This window comes from Cetorhinus maximus, chromosome 15 (genome assembly GCF_964194155.1).
Source record: "Cetorhinus maximus chromosome 15, sCetMax3.hap1.1, whole genome shotgun sequence".
Taxonomy (NCBI): domain Eukaryota; kingdom Metazoa; phylum Chordata; class Chondrichthyes; order Lamniformes; family Cetorhinidae; genus Cetorhinus; species Cetorhinus maximus.
The window spans coordinates 7,841,997-7,867,698 of record NC_135893.1 but is presented as its reverse complement, the minus strand read 5'-3'; the positions used below and the strand labels follow the sequence as shown (position 1 = coordinate 7,867,698).

Sequence of the window (25,702 nt, the reverse complement as noted above, 5' to 3'; positions counted from 1 at the left end):
GTGCTGTTGCCAATTGCATCCTCCCTGCACTATCCTGCTTGAGGGCAGCTAAATCAACCAAGAGCAGCAATTTGTCCCTGGGATCTCCCTGGCCTTTAGAGACAGACACTCGAGCCATTGGGACAACTTAACTCTTCATTTTTGCTGAAGTGCAAAGCAGTCAAGAGTCCAGTTTAGCGGTGACATTTATTTGTTCTTGCTTTTAACACAGAATTTAAAAGAAAGACATTCAATTTTCACCACCCAACAATTTTCAATTTTTTAAGTCTGATTCTGTAACAGTTTCCTGCATGAATCCAAGTTTAAAACACTACAGAGAAGGTCGTTTGTAAAGTCTCCTCCACACTACTCAACTGAGGGGCGGGGGGGGGAAAAAGTTTTTGTAACTTGACCAGGCTTCAGTACTCATTGCATTAGCACTGTGCTGTAAATTGTAGTCTTTTAGAAGCCAATGGTCTAAATACCTGCCAGTGTGAATACTCCATGACTGGAGTAAAACACAGCTTTAAGGTTACACTTGGATTAGGATTTTTGAGGAAAATAGGAAGGGATACATTGGATGATTTAAAGGGTGAATTCAGGACAAACTTGGCTAACCTAATATTTGAATATCATGAAAATAATTCCCCATTTACTACTGCTCAATCTTTATGTTCAGATTAGATCTCTCCTCCTACAAGGAAGTAATACTACCCTTTGAAGGTTTACTTCAACTCACGTGAACCTGATTGATTCATTACTACTTATTTTCCAGTACCAAGAACAACGTCCAGAATGTTAACCTGATTGTTTTCACATTACATTGCTTGAAGGTCCTGCTGTGCATCTTCAGACTTTTGACAACCTACACATGTGGAAAATAAGCCACTCAAAATGCTAAAAATCACAACAGCACCTGACAGAGACGGTGTGATGTTAATTTATTTGCCACGAGCATTAGGATTAACCATTAAAAGAGAGAGGGGAGTGGGCAATACACAAAATGGGGGAGGCAGAATAAGGTTCGTGGTTTCGGCCATGGTCCCAATGGGCCTGGTATGGCTAACTGAACATCAAGTCCTACAATCCAGAAACTCAGGTCAGCAAATCTTAACCAGGGCATCAGTCAGGAGGCTGGATTTCACTTCAACATTCTTAAGCTAGAGGAGGGAGGGAAAAATAAGAGTCAACCAAGACCCACTATCCTAGTGCCCCCTTCTGGAAAACACATGCATGGGCTGTCAGAGATAACAAGATTTAGCTCTTCTGTGATTCCCACGGTCAAGTTGGCCATCAACATTCCTCCATCTAAACTACGTTGAAAAAGAAAGACTTGCATTTATATAGCACCTTCTATGACATCACGATGTCCCCACGTGCTTTACAGCCAACTAAGTGCTTTTAAAGTGCAGTCGCTCTTGCAATGTAGGGAACAAATCAACCAATTTATGCACAGGGAGCTCCTACAAACAGCAATGTGATAGTGCATTGCTGAAAAAAAGATGTTGAAGCTTTTAGTCTTACACTCATCAGGACACTTCACAAGAATACCAATACCAAGGGGAAAAACATCAATTTATGAGAAGTGTGTGCTGGAGAATGCACCAATTGATGGCGAGTGACAGTTAACTGCCAAGCATTGTTTGAAATTTAAACCAGGCAGCTTGATCCTGATTCCTCAGGGCAATGCCTTGACCAATGAGTCAGTGAATGGCTGTCACTTATTTTGTTTAGCTGAAACAGGCAGTGTGTGTGTACATGTTCTCTCTGCCTGCAAAAAACAGAGCCCTATGTATTAATATATGTAGTTTCCAGTACATGCAAATGCACCACACTGAACTCAACTGACAATCTTAAGTTGGTTGTCAGTGTAATTCTTAGCACATTGAGGATTATTTAGCGAATGTTGTCCAATTGTGGAATCACATCTAATGTTGGACACTCTGTTTTGAGTTTTACAAGCACAGGCTGGTTGGGTACAGTCTGTACCTTGCTTGTTGCGAATGACGGCTGGGACATGCTGTTTGATACGATCCACCAGTCCTTGGGACATATGGCCTAAATACCTAGCATCGCACTGGCACTGAAATTCATACACATTACTCATTTGTGAGATAGGTAGGACATCTTTTTGGCTTGATGGCAGCAACCTGTTAGTGGCGAATGCCACTCATGTTGCTACTGCTCAGATTACCCTTTAAGGGCAAGGTACCTCAAAAACATGAAGCTAGGTGTTTCATGCTGCTACTAGGCAGCCCATCTCACAAATGAGTAATGTGGTATATGAATTTCAGTGCCAGTGTGGTGCTAGGTATGTAGGCCACAGGTCCCAAAGACTGGTGTATTGTATCAAACAGCATGTCCCAGCCGCTGTTCACAACGGGCAGAGTACAGACCACACCCAACCAGCCCGCGCTTGCTAAACTCAAAAGTGTCCAACGTTAGATGTGATTCCGCGATTGGACAACATTTGCTAAATAATCCTCAATGTGCTAAGAATTACGTTGACAACCAACTTAAGATTGTCAGTTGGGTTTACAGTGTGGTACATTTGTACGTACTGGAAACTACATATATTAATACACAGGGCCCTGTTCTTTGCAGACAGAAACGCATACACACATTGCGCTTGTTTCAGCTAAACAAAATAAATGACAGCCATTCACTGACTCATTCCTCAGGACAATGCCTTGACCAATCAGGGTCCAGCTGCTTAGTTTAAATTTCAAACAATGCTTGGCAGTTAACTGTCAGTCACCATCAACTGGTACATTATCCATGGCAATGCTTCTACTGATCAACGCTCTCTTCACATACAGTATAAATTGTTTCCCCCTAATATTAGTATTCTTGCGAAGTGTCCTGATGAGTGCAAGACAAAAAGCTTTGACATGTCTCTTTTTTCAGCAATACTCAAGTTCTGTATTACCAAACGACTAAATGTGACAGCGGCCAGATGATCTGTTTTTGCTATGTTGATTGAGGGACAAAGGTTAACCAGGACTCCAGGGATAACACCCCTGCTCTTCTTCAAAATAATGCCATGGGATCTTTTAGTTCCACTTGGAGGGGGCAGAAGGGGCATCTGTTTCATGTAGACGATGACACTCCCTCAGTATGGCAAGGGAGTGGCTGGGTTCTGTAGGACTAAGATGCTTGCAGAACCAGTCCCAACAGAGTCATGCTGTTCAGGGGATAGGGACTGGCATGTCCCAGAAAATTCATTTTAAAAAATTGAATATTTTATGCACAAATGTAAAAAAGCTGGAAAAAGGTGATAAACAGCCCTGACCTCCTACTTATTATATGTTCCGTTGTTCTGTCTTCAAAAAAATCTAATTTTTTCTGGCTGCACCTTCCAACCACCCCCCCATCTCCCCGCCTGTTTTCAAACTGCCCATGTTCATACCTTATTCAGCATAACACCATTTCTGATTGATTACTAATTTTACTGGGAGAGAAGTGCTGGACCAACCTACTGTCGTAATGCCCCACCTATGATCTGACCATGTTAAAATGCATGCAGATCATCTAACAGCAGTTTAGCTGCTTCAGCAGGGTTCCCTTCCTCTTCTATCCATCCCCCCCCCTCCCGCCCACTAAATACAGCTCCTTTATATTTAAAGCACTTTAAAGCCAGCTTGCAGGTAAACTAGAACAAAAACAAAAATACCTGGAAAAACTCAGCAGGTCTGACAGCATCTGCGGAGACGGATACAAGGGTTTTTCCAGGTATTTTGGTTTTCGTTCTAGATTTCCAGCATCCGCGGTATTTTGCTTTTATCTTGCAGGTAAACTGTTGCAATAAGATGTTGATTTGACAACTACAGTAAGCAGATCCTGACGTGCATAAATTATAATAATAAAAGGCAAAATACTGCAGATGCTGGAAATCTGAAATAAAAGCAACGCGCTGGAAATACTCAGCCAGAACGGCAGTGTCTGCCGAGAGAGAAACAGAATTAACGCTGCGAGTTGAAGATGACTTCCAGGGTTCTAAGGAAGAGTCCTATTTCAACTCGAAACATTAACGCTATTTCTCTCTCCACGAGCGCTGCCGGACCTATTGAGTATTTCCCGCATTTTGTTTTTAATGCATAACCTATTGTTCGGTGAGGCGGCAGGAGAGGTGGGGCTTCGGTCTGTGAAATTCTTTGGGTGTCATGGATAATGATCTGGCAAAGGTCTAGGGCTGAGAAAGTGAACCAGCCAAAACTGAAGTAATGGCAGCTTCTTACCTGCATCAACACCAGAAACGCCCACCTGCTGTGTGGCTTTATAACAGGATGAAAGCTAGAACAGTTGTTGGAGTACAGTTCTTGGATGTGGTCATTAAAGGCTTCGGGGCCAGTCTGAGGAAATTGAACCCAGAATCGTGCAAAATGTGGTTTTTTTTCTTCCCCCCCGCCCTGAACCTTTGTGCATTTTTAGGGAATTTGTAATAGGAGTCAGGCTCCAATGTTTGTCAAGGATCGATTTCGAAAAATGTGTTATCAGGATATGGATGACACTTGAACTGCTGCAGCAGACTATATTGCTGTATCTAACACATCAGAGGGCTGCTAACAAACGCAGGATTTAAAAAAAAAAGTTTTAATCATGGAATAAAATCCTGAAGTTAAGAGTCAGGAAATCAAATGCTACATTAAATTTAAAACGTCTATAGTCTTGTTCGGTTGTGGAGCTAGAAAATGGCAGATGTGTTCTTTTGGCACAGTGTAAGAGAGACAGAGGGTGAATTACAGGCACTTCAGCCACATTAACATAGAGCTGGGAGATGGATACAAACCAGAGAATTCAGGAAATTGTGTGGGCCGCTTTAACAGAGGAAGGGGGAAAACAATGAAAGGGGAGGACGCTGGTTAAAATTAAAGTGGTAAGAAAACAAAACAGAAAGCAACCACATTTCGGATTTAATACCAAAGAACTTGAAGAGGGATAACTCAAACTTTTGTGTTGCAATTAAATGAAAAACATGAAATTTGCTGAATAAGGGACCAATAATTTATACACCATGCATTTTACAAGAAATCTTTACAATCACCTGTTACGGAAATAAATCTGAAAAGAGATTATTCGTGTTGGGGAAAAATAGCTCTGATTCTCACTCCCCCCAATCCACTTCCCTTCCAAAATTTCATAAGCCCCCACCTTCATTATAGAATCCTCAACCTTTTAGGACATAAAAAGGCTACTTCATTATGGTAACTCATAGAAGGGAACAGCCCTCATTTTAATATTTAAAATTAAAGTCAACTTGTCAAAGTATAACCTGGTTGCATCAATAGAGCTAAAGACTACAGATCCATTGGTGATTGAGAACAACGTGTTTAAATTACAAGTTAGGGGATACAGTAACGTAGTGGTTATGTTCCTGCATGAGTAATCCAGAGGCCTGGAATAATGATTTGGTAGATCAGAGTTCAAATCCCATCACAGCAGATGGGGGAATTGAAATTCAGTTCATTAAATAAATCTGGAATGAAAAGCTAGTATCTGTATTGGTGCTCATAAAACTATCGGACTGTTGCTAAAATCTGATTCACTAATGTCCTGTCCTTACCCACCTGGTCTATATGCAATTCTAGACCCACAGCAACGTGGTTGACTTAAACGCCCCTGAAATGACCAGGCAAACCACTCTATTCAAGAAGGTGGGTCACCACCAGCCTTTCAGGGACAATGAGGGGTGGGCAACAAATGCTGGCCTGATCAGCAATGCCCATGTCCTGTGACTGAATTTTTAAAACTTTTTTGAAAAATGAAGTTCGCAAAATTTCAAAACTAGGCAAACAGTTTAGGTTGCATTGGCTTAATTTGATCCAACATGGTTTTTGCAGCAATGTACTTTTTTTGTAAAAAAGGACTTGTCTATTATTTGCAGTTTGTCTAATTAATATTGTATTTTAATGTTCCGTTGATATTGAGTCATCATCACCAGTCAAAAGCTCATTGTTTTAGTCAAACTTGATAGTCAATCCTTGCTTCAATAAGAAAGGAAAACTGCCCATTTTTCAGTCTCATTTTGAATGCAGAAGATATCTGTGACAAAGGCTCATCTCAAAGTTTTAAAGCACTGTTGGCAGGGACCTTATTGAACAGTTTGCATCATAGGTAGACTACATAGGTTTGCTTTAGTCAGAGGTTGTGGATTTAAGCCTTATGATGGATAATCTAGGCTGACACTGCAGCCCCATAAGGAGGGGCTGCTACATTCTTGAAAATGCTGTCTTTCAGATGGGCATTAACCAGAGACTGTAACTGCCTGTTCAGACAGACAGACAGAAAAATCTCTCGGCAACCTCCCCACATCCAGGCCAACACACATTCCTCAACCAATACCACCAGAAGAGTTAGTTGGTCATTCATCTCCTCAGCTGTGTGTAGGATCTTGATATGTAGCCATACATGTCACAGTTTGCGCACAACAGTGACTACACATCAGAAATTACACATTTGGTTCTGAAGCATTGAGACTTTTGAGGAACTGCAAGGTATGATATAAATGAGAGTTTTTGTTCTGTCCAAGGCTTCCTTGGAAGGAAAAGTTAGTCATAACAGGCCTACACTCTAATGGATTCTATTTATAATACTGCCTTGAAGCTGTCATATTACCTGCTCTACATTCTACGCTCATGTATTCACACTAAAAGGATATGAAGCTGGTGCAGTCTGGTCGTTATGTCTGATATTTTCATATTTGACTAGAAAGAGGTGTCAGGAATAGTAAATTTTAGTGCAAAGCTACTGCAAAAAAACAAACTGATTGGGGTGCTGTGGTGGTCTTAGGCACATCTCACCTTGAGAATCTGGTACAACTGTTAACAATTAAAACCTTCAACTGCACGATTGCTTCATTAAAACTCAAAACATGCTGTTTAATTACTAAGCTTCAGCTTTATGTTAGATGGCAATTTCAGGTAAAATGCAGTTTGCGCAGACTGTCTCACATATAATCAATGATAGAAAGCTGGTTTTATGAGCACATCAGCAGACACGTATTTGCTGCTACCTGGAACACATCTTGTGTTCCACATAGCAGCAAGTTATGATTAGTTGACAGCTGCTTTATCAGTCTTGCAGACTCAGCACTCAAGATGAGCAATTGGGTCAATAGTTCAGCGTTCTTGAATCATGCCAAATTTACAGCATTACGTTCAGCCAAGTTTGGTTTAAGGAGTCGCTGTAAAGGGTATTGTGGTGTACAGAAACTGAACTGAAGACTTCCAATATTAAACCCAGGACAGTCCTGCAGGGTTTAACATATGGGCTAAAGTCTCAGACTTAATACAGTGACAGCAAATAAAAGTCTACTTTCTCAGTGGTAATACTCGAAGATAGAAGTTTGTGTTCATTCCCCAATCCAAAGACATAATCTAGGTCAACACTTCAGTGGAATACATACCGAGGGAATGCTGCATTTTTGAAGATGCTGCTTTTCTGCAATAAATATCTGCCCGCTCAGGTAAATACAAAACTTCTCATGGCACTACTTCAAGAGTCCAAGAATAGTCCCTCCATCCTCCCAAATCCCCAAAACCAACATCACTAATATCAAGTTACCCAGTCATTTACTTCATTGTTGTTTGTGGGACTTTGCTGTGTTCCAGTTGGCTACTGTATTTCCCTATATTACAACAATAGCTACACTTCATTGGTTGTAAATGCTTAGGGATGTACTGAGGTCATGAACGGTGCGATATAAATGAAAGTATTTCTTTACCCAAACCAGTTACTCGTGGAACCCAGTCTTCCACATATATTGGTTAACAATCACACGGAGCCTGCACAGTATTGTGATTTTAACCGTTAATATGTCAATTAAAAAGGTGGACTCAAGAGTTTGTTTACTTACCCTCCTTGTTCTCCAAGATATTTGGTGCAAATCCACCCTCATCACCAACATTGATCGCATCCCTCCCATACTTGTCCTTGATGACATTCTTCAAGTTGTGGTACACCTCAGCACCAATGCGCATCGCTTCCCTGAAACTGGCAGCACCGATTGGCAGGATCATGAACTCCTGCATGGCTAGCTTGTTGCCAGCATGAGATCCACCATTGATCACATTGAAAGCCTAGAAAGATGAACCCAAATATTTAAGCAGGAGCGTCAGTGGCTGGTCTGGTCCAAGAAACTCTTCTGATACAACTCGGAATCAGAGATTTGTGCTGGGCTCTCCCCAGTCTAAAGTGGAAAATCTTATTTGCACGTACATATTGCCAAAACAAACAACTTGCTGCGCTAAATAATCTGCATTGGCCTGGATCCTAATACTAGTTCAAACCTTGACCAAGTTGGAGCCCTGGAGGTAGATAGCTTCAATCCCCAAGTCAATCCAATACCATCAAGAAAAATGGCTCTTACTTCCCAAAGTGGAGGCACCTTTGTGTTATATTCTTCTCTCCTCCCTTTACTCACCTTAACCAACGTAAAAGGATACGACTGAAGAGATCGGAATCCAAATATTTTAGCTTACACCTCCCTCCCCCACAACCTTCACAACCCATCCCAATCCTGTCCTCCCTAACCCATGGAAATAACGCTGCACCATTCACTTCTTAGATACTAGAAGTGCTTAGCTGAAAGCCTCTGTATATAACACAAGGCAGCTATTCTCAAGTGGCACAATGAGGAGGAAAGAAGTATAAACCACTGAAATGGAGGATACTGCTGTTATTTCTATTTGTGAATTGAGTGCTGGCAATGTTTCTGGACTTACCCCCAAGGAATCAATCAATGCAAAGTTCGTTTTGGCAAACGGAGGTCATATTTCACTGGATGGGAACAGTGTGTAGCCTTAATTGAAACATCAGTATTTGGTTACTTATGTGTCCATAAATATATGCCTACATGCCCCAGCACAATATATACAACGTGCTGCATTCGAACAGGGCCTTGGGGTCGTCAATAAAGTTTTAATGAGCTGTAACATAAGGGATTTGTAACATTAGACAAGGTCCAGATGCCTCAGCAGATACAGCAGCATCTTGTAACTCAGGGTAATTATCTTTCCTTCACATGTGGCCAAAGAATCTGGTGTTGGTAAATCATTGAAAGTAAGCGTCTGCTCTTGGATTTTTGCCCAAAGTTTATTTCAGCAGATCTGGTGTAGTTTGGCAACTGGGAGAGTAACTAAATCTACAACTAGTGACATACTGAATGTAGTGCTCAGTACAATCCGAGTGCGGGGATTTTGCCAGCCCCGGAGGAAGAAGTCCAACAAGTGGTTGCAACTGACGGAACCATCCCTGAGGGAATAAGGACTTCAACTGAAACAAAAGATCCCCTGCCCCTCAAAAAAAGGAAACTAGCCTTTCATGCAGAATACATTTTATAATTGCTCAAACGTGCTTGAAACAGAAACTTACTGGAACAGGCAGGATAACCTGTGTATTGCCCGCAAGATGAGAAATGTGACGATATAGGGGGACTCCTTTCTCTGCAGCACCAGCCTTGCACACAGCCAATGAAACACCCAGAATGGCATTGGCACCAAATTTAGCTAAAATGGAAATACATTTTTAAAATTACAACAATTCAAGTCAGTTCATAAAGTTTCAATTTAAATTTTAAAAAAAAACTATGGATTAAAAAATACCTAACACCCAGCATTGTGACCTGAAGATAATTTGCCACCAAGGTTGATCAGAAGAAAACATCTTAAAAAAACTTAAAGACAGTAGAAGGGATAACAATACGATGAGTAAATTAGATTTTCATTGGCGTAACAGTTTTACTGAGACATGTCTTAGAAGAATGCACACCTACATTTGTTTTCAGTGCCATCCATTGCCAACATCAGCTTGTCAATTTTCTCTTGCTCAATGACATTAACATGCTGTCGGGAGGGGAAAAGAAAAGTCAGATAATATGCAGTAACCTTCGGTGGATGATCATTTACACCCAGTTTCTGCTCAAAAATAAATGGTAATTGTAAAACCAAGAGAAATTTAGTCAAAGACCACTTTGATGTCCAGATTCATTCAAAACTTGCAACTTAGTGCAATAGCAATCAATGCCATCACTCATTAAGTACATTTCCTTAGATTACAGTTTGGGGTTGGGGTAGGGAAGAAAACGGCAGTGGTGTTCATCCTCCAACACGTTGTGTTGAATAGTACAATGGGTCACCTCGGAACCATTTCCTTGGCCATTCTTGACATTAAAGCACCATGCCAGTTGTCTTCTCATTCTCCCCATCTCCCATTGCTAATCCCATTCAATGTTCCAGCACCGAATGGGCCAAATAGCCAATCAAGCATGCAACACTGAGTTTTCCTCTACAATTAACCCAGTCTAATCCCAGTCCTGCTCATTCCCCATTCTGTTTCTTCTCTTCAAATTATTGGTTTTAAGAACATAACATAAGAAATAGGAACAGGCGTAGACCTGCTCCTCAACCCTGCTCCGCCATTCAATAAGATCATGGCTGATCGTCTTGTGTTTTGGATTTCCATGTTCCCATCTAACCCCAATAACCTTCAACTCTCTTGTCTAACAAGAATCTATCTACCTCTGCCTTAAAAATATTCAGTGACCCTGCCTCCATCCACCACCTTCTGAGGCTGAGAATTCCAAAGTCTCTCAACCCTCAGAAAAAATTTCTCCTCATCTCTGTCCTAAAAGGGCAACCCCTAATTTTAAAACAGTGAGAATGTTAAAAGTGCCTCAACTTTTCCAAGTCTCTCTTCATTAACTGGAATCTCCTTGTCGCTAATAACAACCTTGAAAATCTACAGTGTACTTTTCCCATAGCTTTTAAAGTGAAGAGAATAAAATAACCTCAGTCAAATATTATTCCTCCCCCACTGTCAAAATTAACTTATTTCTTCGTACAATTTCACTCATTATTGGATTGAATTTTCCATGGGTCAGTGGAGGAAAATCAGTAATTAGTTAATTGTAACACTATCAAAACAGCTACATTTGTTCTGAGGGTGCCACCTTCCATACCAGTGCTTCCAACGCATCTTCCTTTTTCCTTAACCAAGGAGTCCCCTCCACTGTGGTTGGCACAGCTCTGGACTATGCCAAAGACTTGCCAACATGCAGCTCCATCAATTTGCTCAGTACTGTTTCCCTAGTGATTTCAATTTCACCTCCTGAGTTGCCATTTCCTGCACTTATCCCTTTCCTCCCTTCTCACCCCTTCCTCTCCAACCCAGAACCACAATGGGGTTCCCCTTGTTCTCACCTCCCACCCAAACAGCGTCCATGTTGAACAGATCCTCCTCTGCCATTTCTTTTACCTCCAGCCTGATGCCACCACCAGGCGTTTTCCCTTCCCCTCATTCCAAAGGAACCAATCCCTCCACAACAACCAGGTCCACTCTGCAATCGCCTCTCCCCTCGGCACTATCCCATGCAAGCACGGGAGATACAATATCTTCCCTTTTGCCTTCTCAAAGTCCAAGGCCACAAATACTCCTTCCAAGTGAAACAGCAATTTTCTTCTACTACTTTCAATTTTGGCCTCCAATCTCTGGTCCTGATGCAGTCTCTACTACATTGGGAGAGCAAATATAGATTGGGGACCACTTTGTGGAACACCTCCATTTCGCCACAACCATGACCTTGAGCCTCCAGTCACCTGTCGTTTTAATTCTCTGCCCCACTCTCACTCTGACCTCTGTGTCCTTGGCCTCCTACACTGTTTCAATGAAGGTCAACAGAATCTTGAGGAAGGAACAGCGCCTCATCTTTTGATTAGGCACTTTACATACTCTGGAATCAAAATGGGAGCTCATTAGGGAACTTTAGATCATAACCTCTGTCCTAATTTTTTTCAGAAACAGCCATTGGTAAAATCTGCTATTGTTATTTCCACCACCTCTATGACAATGTCTTGTTAATTACATCGTTAAGGTTTAATGTCAGTTACATTGTCAAACAAGTGAGGGTTATTGGAACATATAAATGGGGATAGCTGGGACACTGGTGTGAGAGTAGTGTTTACTGTGAACTAAGTCAATAAACTCTCTCCAGCAAAGAAAGCTGTGTCTTAGTTTTAACTTCATCGGCTGATGTGGATCCAATTAACACCCTAGACACATTTTATTCCTTTACTTCTCTCAGTACCATTTCATTCTGCCTTGCACAATCATCCCTTTGATTATTTATTCTCTGCTTTCTTTCACCCTATCACAGGCCTTCCCTTTAATGTTTTCCCACTCCATTTTCCCTGCCTGCAAAAAGCTAGTTGCACCTCTAACTTTTTCCAGTTGTGAAGAATCAGCTGGAGGGGAGGGGGTGAGGGTGGTTGCACACCTTGTTAAGCACACTCCAGCTGAAGGCAGATAGCCCCATTTATTTACTAGATCCCTAGTCAAATGAGTTGTTTCAGCATACAGGATACCCCCCCCCAGAAGACAAGAGCTTGTTTGCACTGGTGAGAAGGGAAAATGCTTCAGACTGACAGCAAGGCTTTAGCATAAGTACATGCTTGCATTTGAAATCATTGGATCTGTATAATTCCATGATAAACGGTATAGTCTTAGTTATGGCTAGACTGCATAACTTAACTGGCATCGCAATTCATGCGTTCCTAGTCTTTGCTTCACACATGCTAACACAGAATCAAAATGCAGAAATTTGCACTCGTGCAAATACTGGTTATTGTATTAGGATCTTGGTTTATTCAACAAATCAGAATCACAGCAACACTCATTCAAGACAAATCGTTGCATATTACAGAGTATAGTACAAATGGATAAATAGCTCAAATGTATCAAATGCTGGTAATATAATTAGCCGAGTGCAAAAACAAGTGAAAATAATCTTCGGTAGAAGTAATAAGACCTGAAGGCAGCACCACATTAAACACCAGAATACAATATTCATGGGGGCATGATGTACTTCACTATTACTTTAAGGATTATCTGATTTTTCAACTAGGAGCTTTGCCATTTTAAAATTACAGCAATACGTGCACATTAAATCTCAGTGCAACCCTCTAATGGTAGCAGACAGCAGGCTAGACATTTGGAGGTATGAGGAGAAACTTTTTAAATTTAAAACACAAAAAGGTGGTTAGAATTTGGAATGGACCATCTGATAGTGGAAACAGATTCAACTGTCACACCCAATGTGAAATTGAATAAATACTTGAGAAAAAAAATTCAGGGATATCTGGAGAATGTTTTGGGGGGGGTGGTGGTGGTGGAGGTAGCATGAATAACCCAATCGAGCCACCAGAGATTCAAAGGGCTGAATGGCTTTCTCCTGTGATGTATCACTTCATTGTTATGTATTTCTTGGACTGCTATTTTAACATGTCCATTAGAACAGGTGTGTCAAGCTTTCAAGCACTATTTTCACCACAGTAATTTCTAGGCTTATAGAATTTGAACCAGTATCACTGTAAAATGGCACGGTGATAAACTTATGGCAGCAAACTAACCTTGTGAATACAGAGTGGTGATAGCACTAGGCTCACCTTGAAATTCATCAACTTCTATTGTACCAAACTGAATGCAAGGCGAGCAAGTGAGTGAATTAGTTTACTTGAGGGAAATAAATCAACAAATGCTACTATTCAATCTTTCCTGCCTCATAGCTCACATCACCCACTACCCTGTATTCTAGCATCAATTTTACAAGGAGTTACTAAATCAATGCAGTTCCTATAAGGCACACTGATTTTCCAAAGTGTGTTTCGAAATTTGTTACATAGGAATATAGGAAATAGGAACAGGAGTAGGCCATTTGGCCCATCGAGCCTGCTGCGCCATTCAATTAGCTCATGGATGATCTTCTACATTAACACCATTTTCCTGCACTACCCCCATATCTTTACTAACTAGAAATTTATTGATTTCTGCCTTGAACATACTTAATGGCTGAGCCTCCACCATCCTCTGGGGTAGAGAATTCTTACCACCCCCTGAATGAAGAAATCCCTCAGCTCAGTTCTAAATGGCCTATCTTTCATTCTGAGACTGTCTCTCCTAGTTCTAGCTCCCCCAGCCAGGAGAAACATCCTTCCTGCATCTACCTTGTTGAGCCCTGTAAGAATTTTCTATGTTTCCATGAGATCGCCTCTCATTCCTCTAAACACTAGAGAACACACAATAAATGGGAGGACATGGAGAGGTGCAGAGGAAGTGAGACACTTCCTCTTGGAGTGGAGGTCCACAGATCCTGAGGTAGCAGGACAGATCGATAAGGGTGGTTAAGAAGCCAAATGGAATTCTTTCATTTAAAAGGCGAGGCATAGAATATAAGGGCAGGGGGGTTATGCTGGAACATTAGTTAGGCCACAGCTTGAGTACTTTGTGCAGTTCTGGTCACCTCATTACAGAGAGGATGTAATTTCATTCGAGAGGGAACAGAGGAGATTTGCGAGGATGTTGCCAGGTCTGGAAAATTGCAGCTATGAGGAAAGATTGGATAGGCTGGGGTTGCTCTCCCTGGAACAGAGGAAACTGAGGGGAGATTTGAGTCAGATGTACAAAATTGTGAGGGGCCTGGATAGAGTGGATGGGAAGGGCCTATTTACTTTAGCAGAGAGGTCAGCGACTCAGGGGGCATAGATTTCAAGTGATTGGTAGAAAGATTAGAGTAGAGATGAGGAAAACTTTTTTCACCCGGAGAGTTTTGGGGGCCTAGAATTCACTGTCTGAAAGAGTAGTAGAGGCAGAAACACTCAACTCGTTTAAAAAGGTGTCTGGATATGCACCTCAAGTGCTGTAACCTGCAGGGCTACGGGCCAAATGCTGGGAAGTGGGATTAGGCTGGATGGCCAGCACAGACACGATGGTTCAAGTGGCCTCCTTCTGTGCCATAAACGATGATTCTAAGATGGGAGGCCCTGACTCCTCAATCTCTCCTGATAGGACAATCTCAGCATTCCAGGAATCAACCTTGTGCACGTTTCTGCAAGTTTTATCTTTTTTTTGGGTTAGAATTTCTTTTTAAAATTAAACAATGGAATAAGTGCAAAAATAAGGCTTAGCATGAATACTTCACAACCGCACTTCAGGTCAAAGAAAATTAAACCAGTAATGGGACACTTGGGCCAAATGCAAAAATAAACCTGCAACACAAGAGCTGGGTTATCAAGTCTGGGGTTAAATATAAAAATATAAATAGATCTGGAGAGAGCAGCCAGAGAAAATTATTATATCCAAATCAAAGTTCAAACAACTTGATAGTAATTAGGAGTCTAGAAATGCAGCATAAATATTGTGCAGACAGAAATGTAGAGTCAACAGGAAGTAGTGTTGAAAGTTAAAAATAAACTTCAGCAACAATTGATTTTTGAAGGAAGATCTGGAAGTATGCAATTTACTTGATTATGGTAAAGGGGTCTTTTACAAAAGCCTTCAGAACTCAGCAACAAGAACATCTATGCAGCGACCTAGGCCATTTAGGCAAAATACACTTTTTCCTCTGGGAAAAGTGTATTCAGAAGTGGGCAAAAATTTATTTTCTATAAACCCCTGTTGCATAACCGGTGGAAAAGGCTGGATGTAATGCCATAGAACATTTAGTATGGCAATATCCCAACCTTTGGCAAACGTTACAAAAGGTTACCATTGGAGGGTGGGCTGGGGTGGGAGTGTGCGCGGTGGAGTATTTAGTCTCTCCTGCATGGTAACATAGGGCTTAGGAACAGGAGTAGGCCATTCGGCCCTTCGAGCCTGCTCCATTATCCGATAAGATCATGTCTGATCTGGTCTCAACTCCATTTTCCTGTCTGCTCCCCCCATAACACTTGACTCCTTTGCTAATCAAAATTCTGTCTAACTCAGCCTTGAATAAATTCAATGAACCAGCTTCCACTGCTTCCTGGGGAAGATAATTCCACATACTAACGACCATCAGAAAAATTTCTCCTCATCTCTGCCCTAAAAGGGAGACCTCCTATTCTTAAACCACGCCCCCGAGTTCTAGTCTCCTCACAAGTGGGAATATACTCTTGTATAAACCCAATCAAATCCCCTCAGGATATTATCTGTTTCAATAACACCTTTCATTCTTCTAAACTCCAGTGGGTATAGGCCCACCTGTTTAACCTTTCTTCATTAGATAAGCCCTTCATCCCAAGAATGAGTCGAGTGAACCTTCCCTAAACTGCTTCTAACGCAGTTATATCCTTTTTCAAATAAGGGCACCAAAACTGTACACAGTACTCCGGATGTGGTCTCACCAAGGCCCTGCACAGATGTAGTAAAACTTCCCCACTTATATATTCCATTCCCTTTGCAATAAATGCCACCGTTCCAGCTGCCTTGCTCTCCCATTTCAGGGTCTGTACTTGGCAGTGGTTTTTACATGCTAACTGATGACATGGGCCATCAACCCTCTGGAGGTTGCTTGCAAAAAGGAGGTAATGTGCATATTACACAAATAATGGGGAAAATAAGTCTTTTCAAATGATAGTGGCCTTTAAAATCCACAAAATCTCTGCAGTAGTTACAATGTCGAGCGGGAAAAGGGACAGGATTTTAAATCATTTGACTGCATTTGTTCAGAAAAGCTGTTCCATTTCCTCTGTGCATTATTCATGCAGCTCTTGAAATATTGGCATACTTAAGAGTCATTTCTCCATACTGATGTTGAACAGGCTTAGAGGATAAAAGGTGTTTGAATAGTGTTGGGAACCCAAGGTTCTGGCTGGTGCTTTGACAAGATCTAAATCTGAAAACGTTGGCAAAATATAACAATCCAACAACATTAGAGAAAAGATACAGGTCCTTTATCAAAACTGAAATCATTTAAATTAAAAAAAAAACTAACTATTTTTTCCTTTTCAGATATTGCAGACCTGCTGTGTATTTCTAGCACTTTTCATGTTTTAATTCAAATTTCCAACAATCGCAGTTCTCCAAAAATTGCCGAATCCCTATTTTGCAGTTACTGTGAACTGAAGAAGTCAAAATAACCTACTGCAGTTTTGCTGCTGAATTAACCAGATTATCTCAAATTTTTTCTATATAAATAATAGACAAGCATAAGTAAAGAAAAAATATACCTTACGCTAAGTTAGTAAATCAATCTTAAAACAACCTCATTATGACGCCATTAAGCTACACATCTCAAAGCCGTATTTCTTAAATATTCACTCTAGATTCCCTTGCTGTGGCTGGACTGGGTAAAACACAATTTGGAATGTCAGCAATACCCCAGTCTGCATCAATAGCAAGTTTGAAGGCCAACCATTTGGTGCAAATGGATTAGTGTAAACACCTCTGGTGACACCAAGTCCCTGCCTACCTCTAGAATTAGTGCCATAAAGGTAAGTGGCTGCCCTAATGTAAATGCTGGCTACAGCACCCATCCACTCTGAATATGTCTGCAGGCAGGCTGAACATTGCTGACCCGTCCCCAGATGGACATCAACGAAAGGTCCGCAGCTTACATTCCACTTACCGTCTCATTCTCCAAGACTGTCAGAGACAATTGTTAACCCTTTGCCATCTTGCAATTCCAAAAGGTGGTCAGCAAGAAGACATTTTAGAATCAGTTTTGTTGCGACATTCTACCCTACTGTTTTGGTGAGGTCAATGGGCAGGAATTGCCATAATTTGGAACCACTTCGATAATGAACAGGATATTAGACACAAACTAAATCCAATCGGTAGAAATAGACACCCCTGAAGGCATGAGCAATATGGGCAAGAACATTCAACAGAGCAAGTCAAGGACAACAATGAAACCTACCTGCTTAATCAGCTGAGGTGCAATTAATGTATTGATGTTATCAACAGCTTTTGTAACCCCTGGAATAAACAAGCAAATTAATCATTGTTCTACCACACATGCAAACACATGCTTCACAGGCATTAGTGGACCATCTGCTAGAATTGTTACTGCACAGATTTCAAATCTATCATTTTACTCGATATGATCAATAGATGAACTAGGAATATATTTGGATCAGGAAACAAAGACAAATCTACAGATGCCTGCTTGGAATATTAGTTAGCAAAACGCATGCTCCACTAGTTCACTCCAGATGCATTGATTACCTGACTACACAAAGCAGGTCCGAGGAACAGGTTAACATACTTAACGGCTCTTGACACACCTAGCAGAAGTGAAAAAGGAGGTTCAGATGAACAGAAAACAATGGAAAGCAAGACTGGTCCATACCAGGGCAAGGTCAGGGTAAGAGAGAAAGAAGTGCCAGCCATAATCTACAAGTTAAGAGTCACCCTGGTACACTTACAATGAAGAACTTCTTCCAACTTGGTGAGGTGACCGTTAATTTGAATTCAGCCTGTTTACATTGCGAGGCAGATTGAAAACATAGCGAACACACATGTATTGTTGCTTATAAGCCATGTGAGTGACTAAATTCTCCAGGAGCTGTCCCAGAGTAGACAGACATTTACAATAATCCCGTCTCCAAAAGGTGACATGGAAACCAAATTTGTGACATGGCTGTCAGTGCCCATGGAGACGCTAATGCTGCCTTGTTTATGTTACAGCATTGCCAGAAGAAATCAACACTACATATTGTGTGTTATATTCATTGCCCAGAGAACTATTGACAAATAGATATATATGTTAATGCACTCTGACAGCAAAGTGCCAAAAGGACATGGCTATAAATTGAAGAGTGCAGACAAGGTGCCAGACATGGACTTGAGAGAAAGAGAATTGAGCAAATCACCAACCAAATATTACAGTTGATAAAGTGTTTGCCATCTGGTAGCATGAGAAATATAAAGCATAAGAAAAACATTAAGACTGGTTCCCAAGTCCACTAAGCAGCAGAGTGATGGCAAATCAGGGTTAAAAAGAATAAATTTATTTATAAACCTTCAAACAAAAGAAAGCAGAAGAAGCCTTCAGCAAAGCTGCAGGATGTGATCCAATAAATATTATGCAATTCTTAAAACAATTGGTATGGGAAGTGGAAACGTTCACAGTATTGCAATGGGCATCACTCAAAATGATGTCAAAAGTCAAGGGGGACGATTTTTAAGTTGCTGTTTGGGCATAAAACTGGCCTTACACATTGACTACCAGATTATTATTCCCATTTGTCAGTGTTGTATCTAGTCTGGGTTACTTTAACCAGGTTACAAGTGTATCATTTAGAGCACAGGCAGCCTTGAGCGAGTGAATCACTTCTACTTGAAGCTAAGTAAGACTTTCTTCAGTGACCTGCAAAGCTCAGAACCCTCCCACTTTCATTTCCTAATACACTGTGGGGCAATTTAAGTGCTATATATGACCTAAAAGTAAAAACTTGACAAGCCCAGCCTGTGCAGGATCCTCTTAATTTCCATGCACTTTATAAGTCACGAGTCAAGTGTCCCTCAATATGAATTTGGCATTCCAAGTCTTTAAAATAGGCTGAATAGGCTCAGAAAGCAAAGTATGCTAGCACTTCTGTTCAGCTAGACAAGAAGGATATCTGATAATATGCATCAGATGGCCCCTCCAGTTCCATTATTTCATATTTGTCCTGAAAGTACAAAGACCCCTCTAAAGCCAGATCATGGATAGTAGTTCTGTACTAGATAATAATACGGCATAAGATCTGTCAATAAGCTTCAGCAGACTACACAGAAAATTCAATGCCAAGTTCTTAGGCACAATTGATTCCATTTCTGGAAACCTTGTCAGTTTTTCCAGAATCACTGTACATTAAAGTATTTGCATCTGCTAACCTAAATGAGTCAACTACAGCACAACCCAAGAGCTCTGTCTATGGAGAATAATCCAGCCCAAATTCCCTCTGTAAACCAACTGTTGCACATTTCAAATGCGTGCAAAATGACTGGCCCCTGAATGGACATTACATGCAGTGCTGAAATGGGAAGGCTGAATTGTTGTTCTTTTAGCTCAGTGACTTTAGGAATGTGCCAGGTTTGACTGACGATCTGTGCTGAGTTAGCAGTCAGCTGGAACCCAACAGAAGCCCTGCAATTAGCCTCATTCCCTGGCAGAAAGCAAAACAAAAATCAGATCACTCCCCTCTCCTCCTCATCTCCAACCTCCTCCTCCTACAAGAACGCAACGTTTGTCCAGTTCTGGCCTTGTGTATTTAACCTTGTACAGCACCTTTTCGTTGCCCCACTCTTGGTGGCCATGCCTTCAGCTGTTTTGGCCCTAGCTCTGGAATTTCCTGTCTAAACCTCCCTCTCCTTTAAGAGGCTCCTTAAAACTTACCTATTTGTCTCAGCTTTTGACCACCTGTCATAAGGTCTCTTTCCCGGGTTTGGCATAAACCTTTGTCTGATTATGCTGTGAAGCACCTTGACATGTTTTACTGCATTAAAGACATCTTATAAATGCAAATTTTTTGTTGTTGAAGCTCAAAAATATTTAAGCAATGCACAACTGCAGTCTCGCATCTTCAAACTAGTGCCGCCAATTGAGTAGCAACCCAATCAAACATTTGGCAGATTGTTGGTTGCAATACTAGCATTCCATCAACAGCAAAGAAAGTCATGCCAGTGTAACATTGAGAAGCGAACACAACAGGCACATAGCTAGCCAATGATAAATTGGTTGCCATTAGCACCCAACAGGGTTGCGAGCAGAAGCCTGCTTTTAAAACATCAAGACTTGGGTTGTGCAAACATCACAAATGCACCGGGCAAAGCACCGTAATGTTATGAGATAACTTTGGAACAACATTTACCTCCAGACTGCACACGGCGCACCGATCTCCTACAATTAAAATTGCAAGCAGAGGCTGCCAACTATAAATGAAACTGCCAAAGAACAGAAAGCTAATTAAGTTAGTTAACGTTACCAATAGCGTCAAAGCCTGAGCAAGATACATCTCTAATGGAGCATTTCCCCAACTATAAGCTATTGACGTGGCTTCGAAAGGATATCTAACAAAACTCAAAGCAGCACTCCAATCTCCTACTTGTATTACAATGCTGAAACTAGTCAATTTCTTCCCCCTACCTGAACTTGAAGATTTAAACACCTCATTAATCTAACTCCCATACTTGGTTAGGCTTTAGCACGCTAGCTATTCACATCAAATTTTAAAACTACCTCACAGGGCAGTCAGTAACGTACACTTGCTGTCACAAACAAAAGGTTTGGGTCATGGAATTGAACTTTTTTGGATGGCACACACCTGTAATCTGCCATTTATCGGTTAGTTTTACTTCCTTGCAAACTTTCCCTCCAAATACTGTGTGATTCATTGAGGGAACATAATCACAAAATTGATACGATAACTGAAAATTAAGTGGAGCAAGCAGATTTACCTTTGCCCAAAAATCGCGTCTTGTCACCATCTCGAAGTTCTAGTGCTTCATAGATGCCAGTAGAGGCACCACTGGGAACAGCAGCTCTGAACAGCCCTGCAGTCAAGTTAAAAAAAAAGAGCATTTAAGTTGTACGTAGTTGGAGATAAAACTGAAAAATTGCCGCTCAGGTTCTGGTGTCTTTGATACAACCTTTAGATTTAGTAGATGGTGGCACATCAACTTATTCATCTACAAGACAAGTTACGGCACTTCAAAGTAATTCATTGCACATGAAGCATGTCTGAGATTCTAGGTGCTAAATCAACACAAGCTTTACTTTCACAAATTTATTCAAATAAGCAACAACATTTAAAAAGATATCAGAATTCTTGAGATCAGAGACCATCATCGAGTCTCCCCAGAGTATTTCGTAATGCAGCCAAAGGATAGAAGACATTTTGTAAATGCAATTGTCAGGATAGTTAAATTAAACTAATCAGGTGTCAACTTTGTTAATGCAAACTTGCCAGTTTTTCATTATTTCCCAGAAAGTAATGCACCATTTTTACTGGGGTCACTGGGGTGTGAAAAATATTACAGTATATGAAACATTCTCTACAAATGCATTGACCCAACTGATTCCTTCATCAGCCTCGGGTCTAGAGGAGATGCAATTTCACCTATTCATGTAGCTTGAAGTACTAGAGCACAAAGATGGAAACCACTGTGTACATATCAAATATTTAACATTTAGGAAAATTAGAAAAGTCTTCTTCAGTTTGGCGGTTGAAGGTGCTTTGCCTTCAAATGTAGTTGTACAAAGACCAATTTATTCCGAAACAGTCCCTCCTGCAGTCTTTTCTTTTCCCCATCAAAAATAAAAATACCAGTTTCACATTTTGCACAAAAGAAGAAGTTGTCTTTTTAAATGGATATCGCAACATTGTCAACTTGTGTTAATACAATTTAAACCTTCTAATTTTTCAAGGAACATGACACCACCAGTGCCAACGAGTATCAAGATTTGGAAACGCACCGCAGCGTGACTGGGATCCTAAAGCAGGATGATTTTAATTAGCAACAAAGTCCTTAGGTTTCACAGATCATTTCCACAACTGAAGCGTTCATACTGTCTGACAGAGTCAAGTGACCGGTGGTCAGAGTCACAATTATATGGCAGACCATCTCTGGAACATGAGCTGAAGCACCATCGTTGTGCTTGACTCTTTTGTTCAGCGTTGAGCTCGCCAGTGGAACTGCAAAATGATATTCCGTCACACGATCAAGGCAATCCACTCCAAATGTTCCAATCTTTAGGACAAAGGTTTCTGCTCACAGATCTGGCCTCAAGAATCCACACTTGTATAAATTAGAGGCATTTTGTCTGTATTTTCACCCAGGGTCATGTGAAACCAGGGTGCAAGTCAACGACACGCCTTGAAGATTGCAGAATTTAGCGAGTTGCTACATAACTACAACACGTCCAAGCCTCCTCGGTCTTTTACGTCAGTCCATCAAGTCCACCAGCTGAAGCCCTAGACTTCAAATATCAGAATCTTCCAGTTGCGTTAGTTCGCAGGTCTCACTACTGGAAACAGAATTTATCCTCACTGTGACCTACTCTGCATTCTGTTTCTGTGGGTTTTTATGGCATGAGTATAAATCCTTTAAAAATTGAGAAATTTCTCCAATTGCAAGTTTTGAAACCATCATTTATGCATGGTGGGTTAAGTAAATATAAATATTTAAGCTTCAAATCCAGGAATAAATAGATGGTGTAAGATCCAATGTTCTTTTCAAAGTTAATATTGATTCCACTTCTTGTCCTTTCAGACTGTGCATTCCAGATCGTAACTCACTGAATATTTCTCATCTCCTCTGGTTCTTTTGCCAAAAGACCAAATTTAGTCTCCCCCTGGTTACTGACTTACCAGTCAAATGGGAAGATTCTCCTTCCACTGTCCAAGCCCCTCAATTTTAAGGTCTCTATTATGATATTTTTGCATTGGTGGACTAGAACCAAGATTCTCTTTGCTCAATTGTTTTCAGTTCTGCTCCCTGTCAGCATGCTTGATGTATGTTCCACCCAAATATGCAACTCTGCACTGACCTAGGTTAAATTCCACCTGCCAGGATATGGCCCATTCAGCCAACACATCTAAATATGCTTGCAGAAATGTATTCTCCTCCATTGTTTTAACACATGCACAAATAGTTGCAACACCCATGAACCCCATTCTCCCAAACACCTCTATCCAGGTAATTTAAGATAGTAAGAGAGGAAAAAAAAAAGCAAACAATAGCCCTAACACCAATCTCTGTGAAACACCAATGGTAACTATAGTCTTTAAGCAAATTCACAACTGTTAATTACTACACCCTGTCTACTGAAGCAGCCAATTCTTAAGTCATTGTAGCAACATCTCATTGATTGCACAAGAATCTGTCTTGTAGAGTAACCTATTTGGAAGGACCTTTTCCACTGTCTACTTGTACAGTAACCTAGCAACTTGTTCACAAAACAAATGCTAGCAAATTAGTAAGTTCCTCCAAAGCTATGTTAAGTGCCTCTGCTGCCCCTTTCTTTAATCAGGCAATCTTGTGATCCAGTCAAGCATCGTTCCCATAACTAATGTCAGGCTAAAGGGGCTATAGTTCCCAGGGTTCAAGTGGTCGCTCTTTTTGAAAATTAGAACTATGTGAATATCCTCCCAATCAAAGGGAACAGTCCTAGCCTCTAGATTAACACTTCAACAATACGACATCAGCATGAATGATCTCCCTCCTGAGTTCTTTCAAAGTGTGCAGTCAGTACTTTGCAGAATTTGTCTGGACCCATTAAATAAAAAGGTCAGTTGAATAAAATTCATCAAGCAATCTAATAAATTGTGACTGATCTGTCCAGCCCCGTTGTTCTTGCTTTGAAAGGTCAAACTGCGTTACACAAAAAGGCTGCCATGCTAAGCAAGCAACGAATACCAGCAAATCACTTACAATACAAATTGCTGGGTTAGTTAAAAAAAAAAGTTATTTTGTCCTGGAACCCCCCCTATAAAAAGGCACTTTTTCATCCACATTTAATGCCAACTGACTTTTAGTTCAAGCTGCAAAAATTGAACAAGAGAAAAACAAACATTAACAACTTACACTTGGATAGAATCCTTAAAGCAGAAAAACATTTCACATAGACCATCAAAAATTGTCACCAAGCCAGAAGAGGAGATATTAGGAGGGCCAACGTAAAAACATATCAAAGGTGTGTGTTTAGAAAGCATGTTTAAAAAAGGGAGGTTGACAAGTGTATAACTCAACTGTATAGCACTGCTCAGTTAGGAAGGCAAAACCATACAAGACTTCTCATTCAAACCCTCCTCAAATCAAATCCTGATGTTCTTGTACTATAAACCCTTATTATCCTACCGTAGCTCTCTCCAAATCTTCTCCCCACCCTACAATGCAAAAAAAGTCTAAGCACTGCTCAGATGGTGGCTATTGACAGGAGTCTGAACCTTTTGTTCTTAAATCAAACATTGGAAGAACTGGAGTTTGAAATTTAGACAATAATTTGGATAGCATTTTCACCTTCAAAATTCACAATTGCCATAAGCAAAATTGTTATCAAAACAAATCTGACCCATTGATAAAACATGACTCCATTTTGGCTATGGGTTAAAGGTTAATACTTTTATTAAGAAAAACAACCCAGAAACCTTACAAACTTAGGAAGAGAATTTTCAGTTAGATAATTATACTGTAAAAGAAACCACAATACCTGGCGACTCTTCCACAGATCTGGGAGGTCTTTTTTTAATCCAAGTATTCACTTCAAAAAGGAATGAATGGTGAAGCATCTTCAAAGATGCGTAAAGACACTACACATTGCCAAGAAACAAACACTTCACACGATTATTATAAGAAGCTTAGGCAGTTTCAGGACTATCGTTCCCAATTTAGGGAGAGAACTAATTCCCAGCAGACAAGTACAAGATTTAGTGATTATAATGCATGAGGTACTCTTGTTTAAGTCCCAAGTGAATGTTGGGAACGGTGACCCACAAGTATCAAGTCAAATGAACCAAGCCTCGGATCATGAGTTTTATTCCCTCGTTTTATTGCTCCCATGTGGCTGTTTAGATTCTTTATCTTGTCATCTATTCAAAATATACTCAATGGCATGGACCAAACAAATACTATATCAGTGTGGAGATGATGGTGTAGTGGTAATGTCACTGGACTAGGCCAACCATCCTTACCTGGTCTGGCCTACATGTGACTCCAGACCCACAGCAATTGGGTTGACTCTTAATTACCCTCTGAAATTCCCTAGCAAGGCACTCAGCTCAAGGGCAATTAGGAATGGGTAACAAATAGTGGCCTCTCCAGTGATGCCCACAAACCATAAAAGAATAAAAAAAGATTTTTAAAAAACCATAAAGTTAGCATTCCTTAAGCCAAATGTATCAGATCGTATTCCATTTATATCTTTGTATAATTCTGTAACATCACCCAATTCCCATGTTGCCATATCTGGGTGGTTAATACAGCAGGA

At 40.7% G+C, this 25,702-nt stretch overlaps 1 protein-coding gene across 2 annotated transcripts in view; it reads right to left on the bottom strand.

Moving 5' to 3' along the window:
• The window catches only part of eno1a (enolase 1a, (alpha)), a 54,992-nt gene that overhangs the window by 15,696 nt on the left and 13,594 nt on the right, over window positions 1-25,702 (bottom strand). Inside the window, exons 3-7 of one of the 2 annotated variants that reach the window (XM_078557832.1) lie at window positions 21,172-21,267; window positions 17,956-18,014; window positions 9,752-9,821; window positions 9,352-9,485; window positions 7,835-8,057 (exon numbers count right to left, since the gene is read on the bottom strand). In XM_078557832.1, coding sequence (XP_078413958.1) covers window positions 7,835-8,057; window positions 9,352-9,485; window positions 9,752-9,821; window positions 17,956-18,014; window positions 21,172-21,267 — 582 coding nt within the window. Of the gene's footprint in view, window positions 1-7,834; window positions 8,058-9,351; window positions 9,486-9,751; window positions 9,822-17,647; window positions 17,707-17,955; window positions 18,015-21,171; window positions 21,268-25,702 lie in introns of both variants that reach the window. The other variant, XM_078557831.1, reaches the window with a different exon arrangement.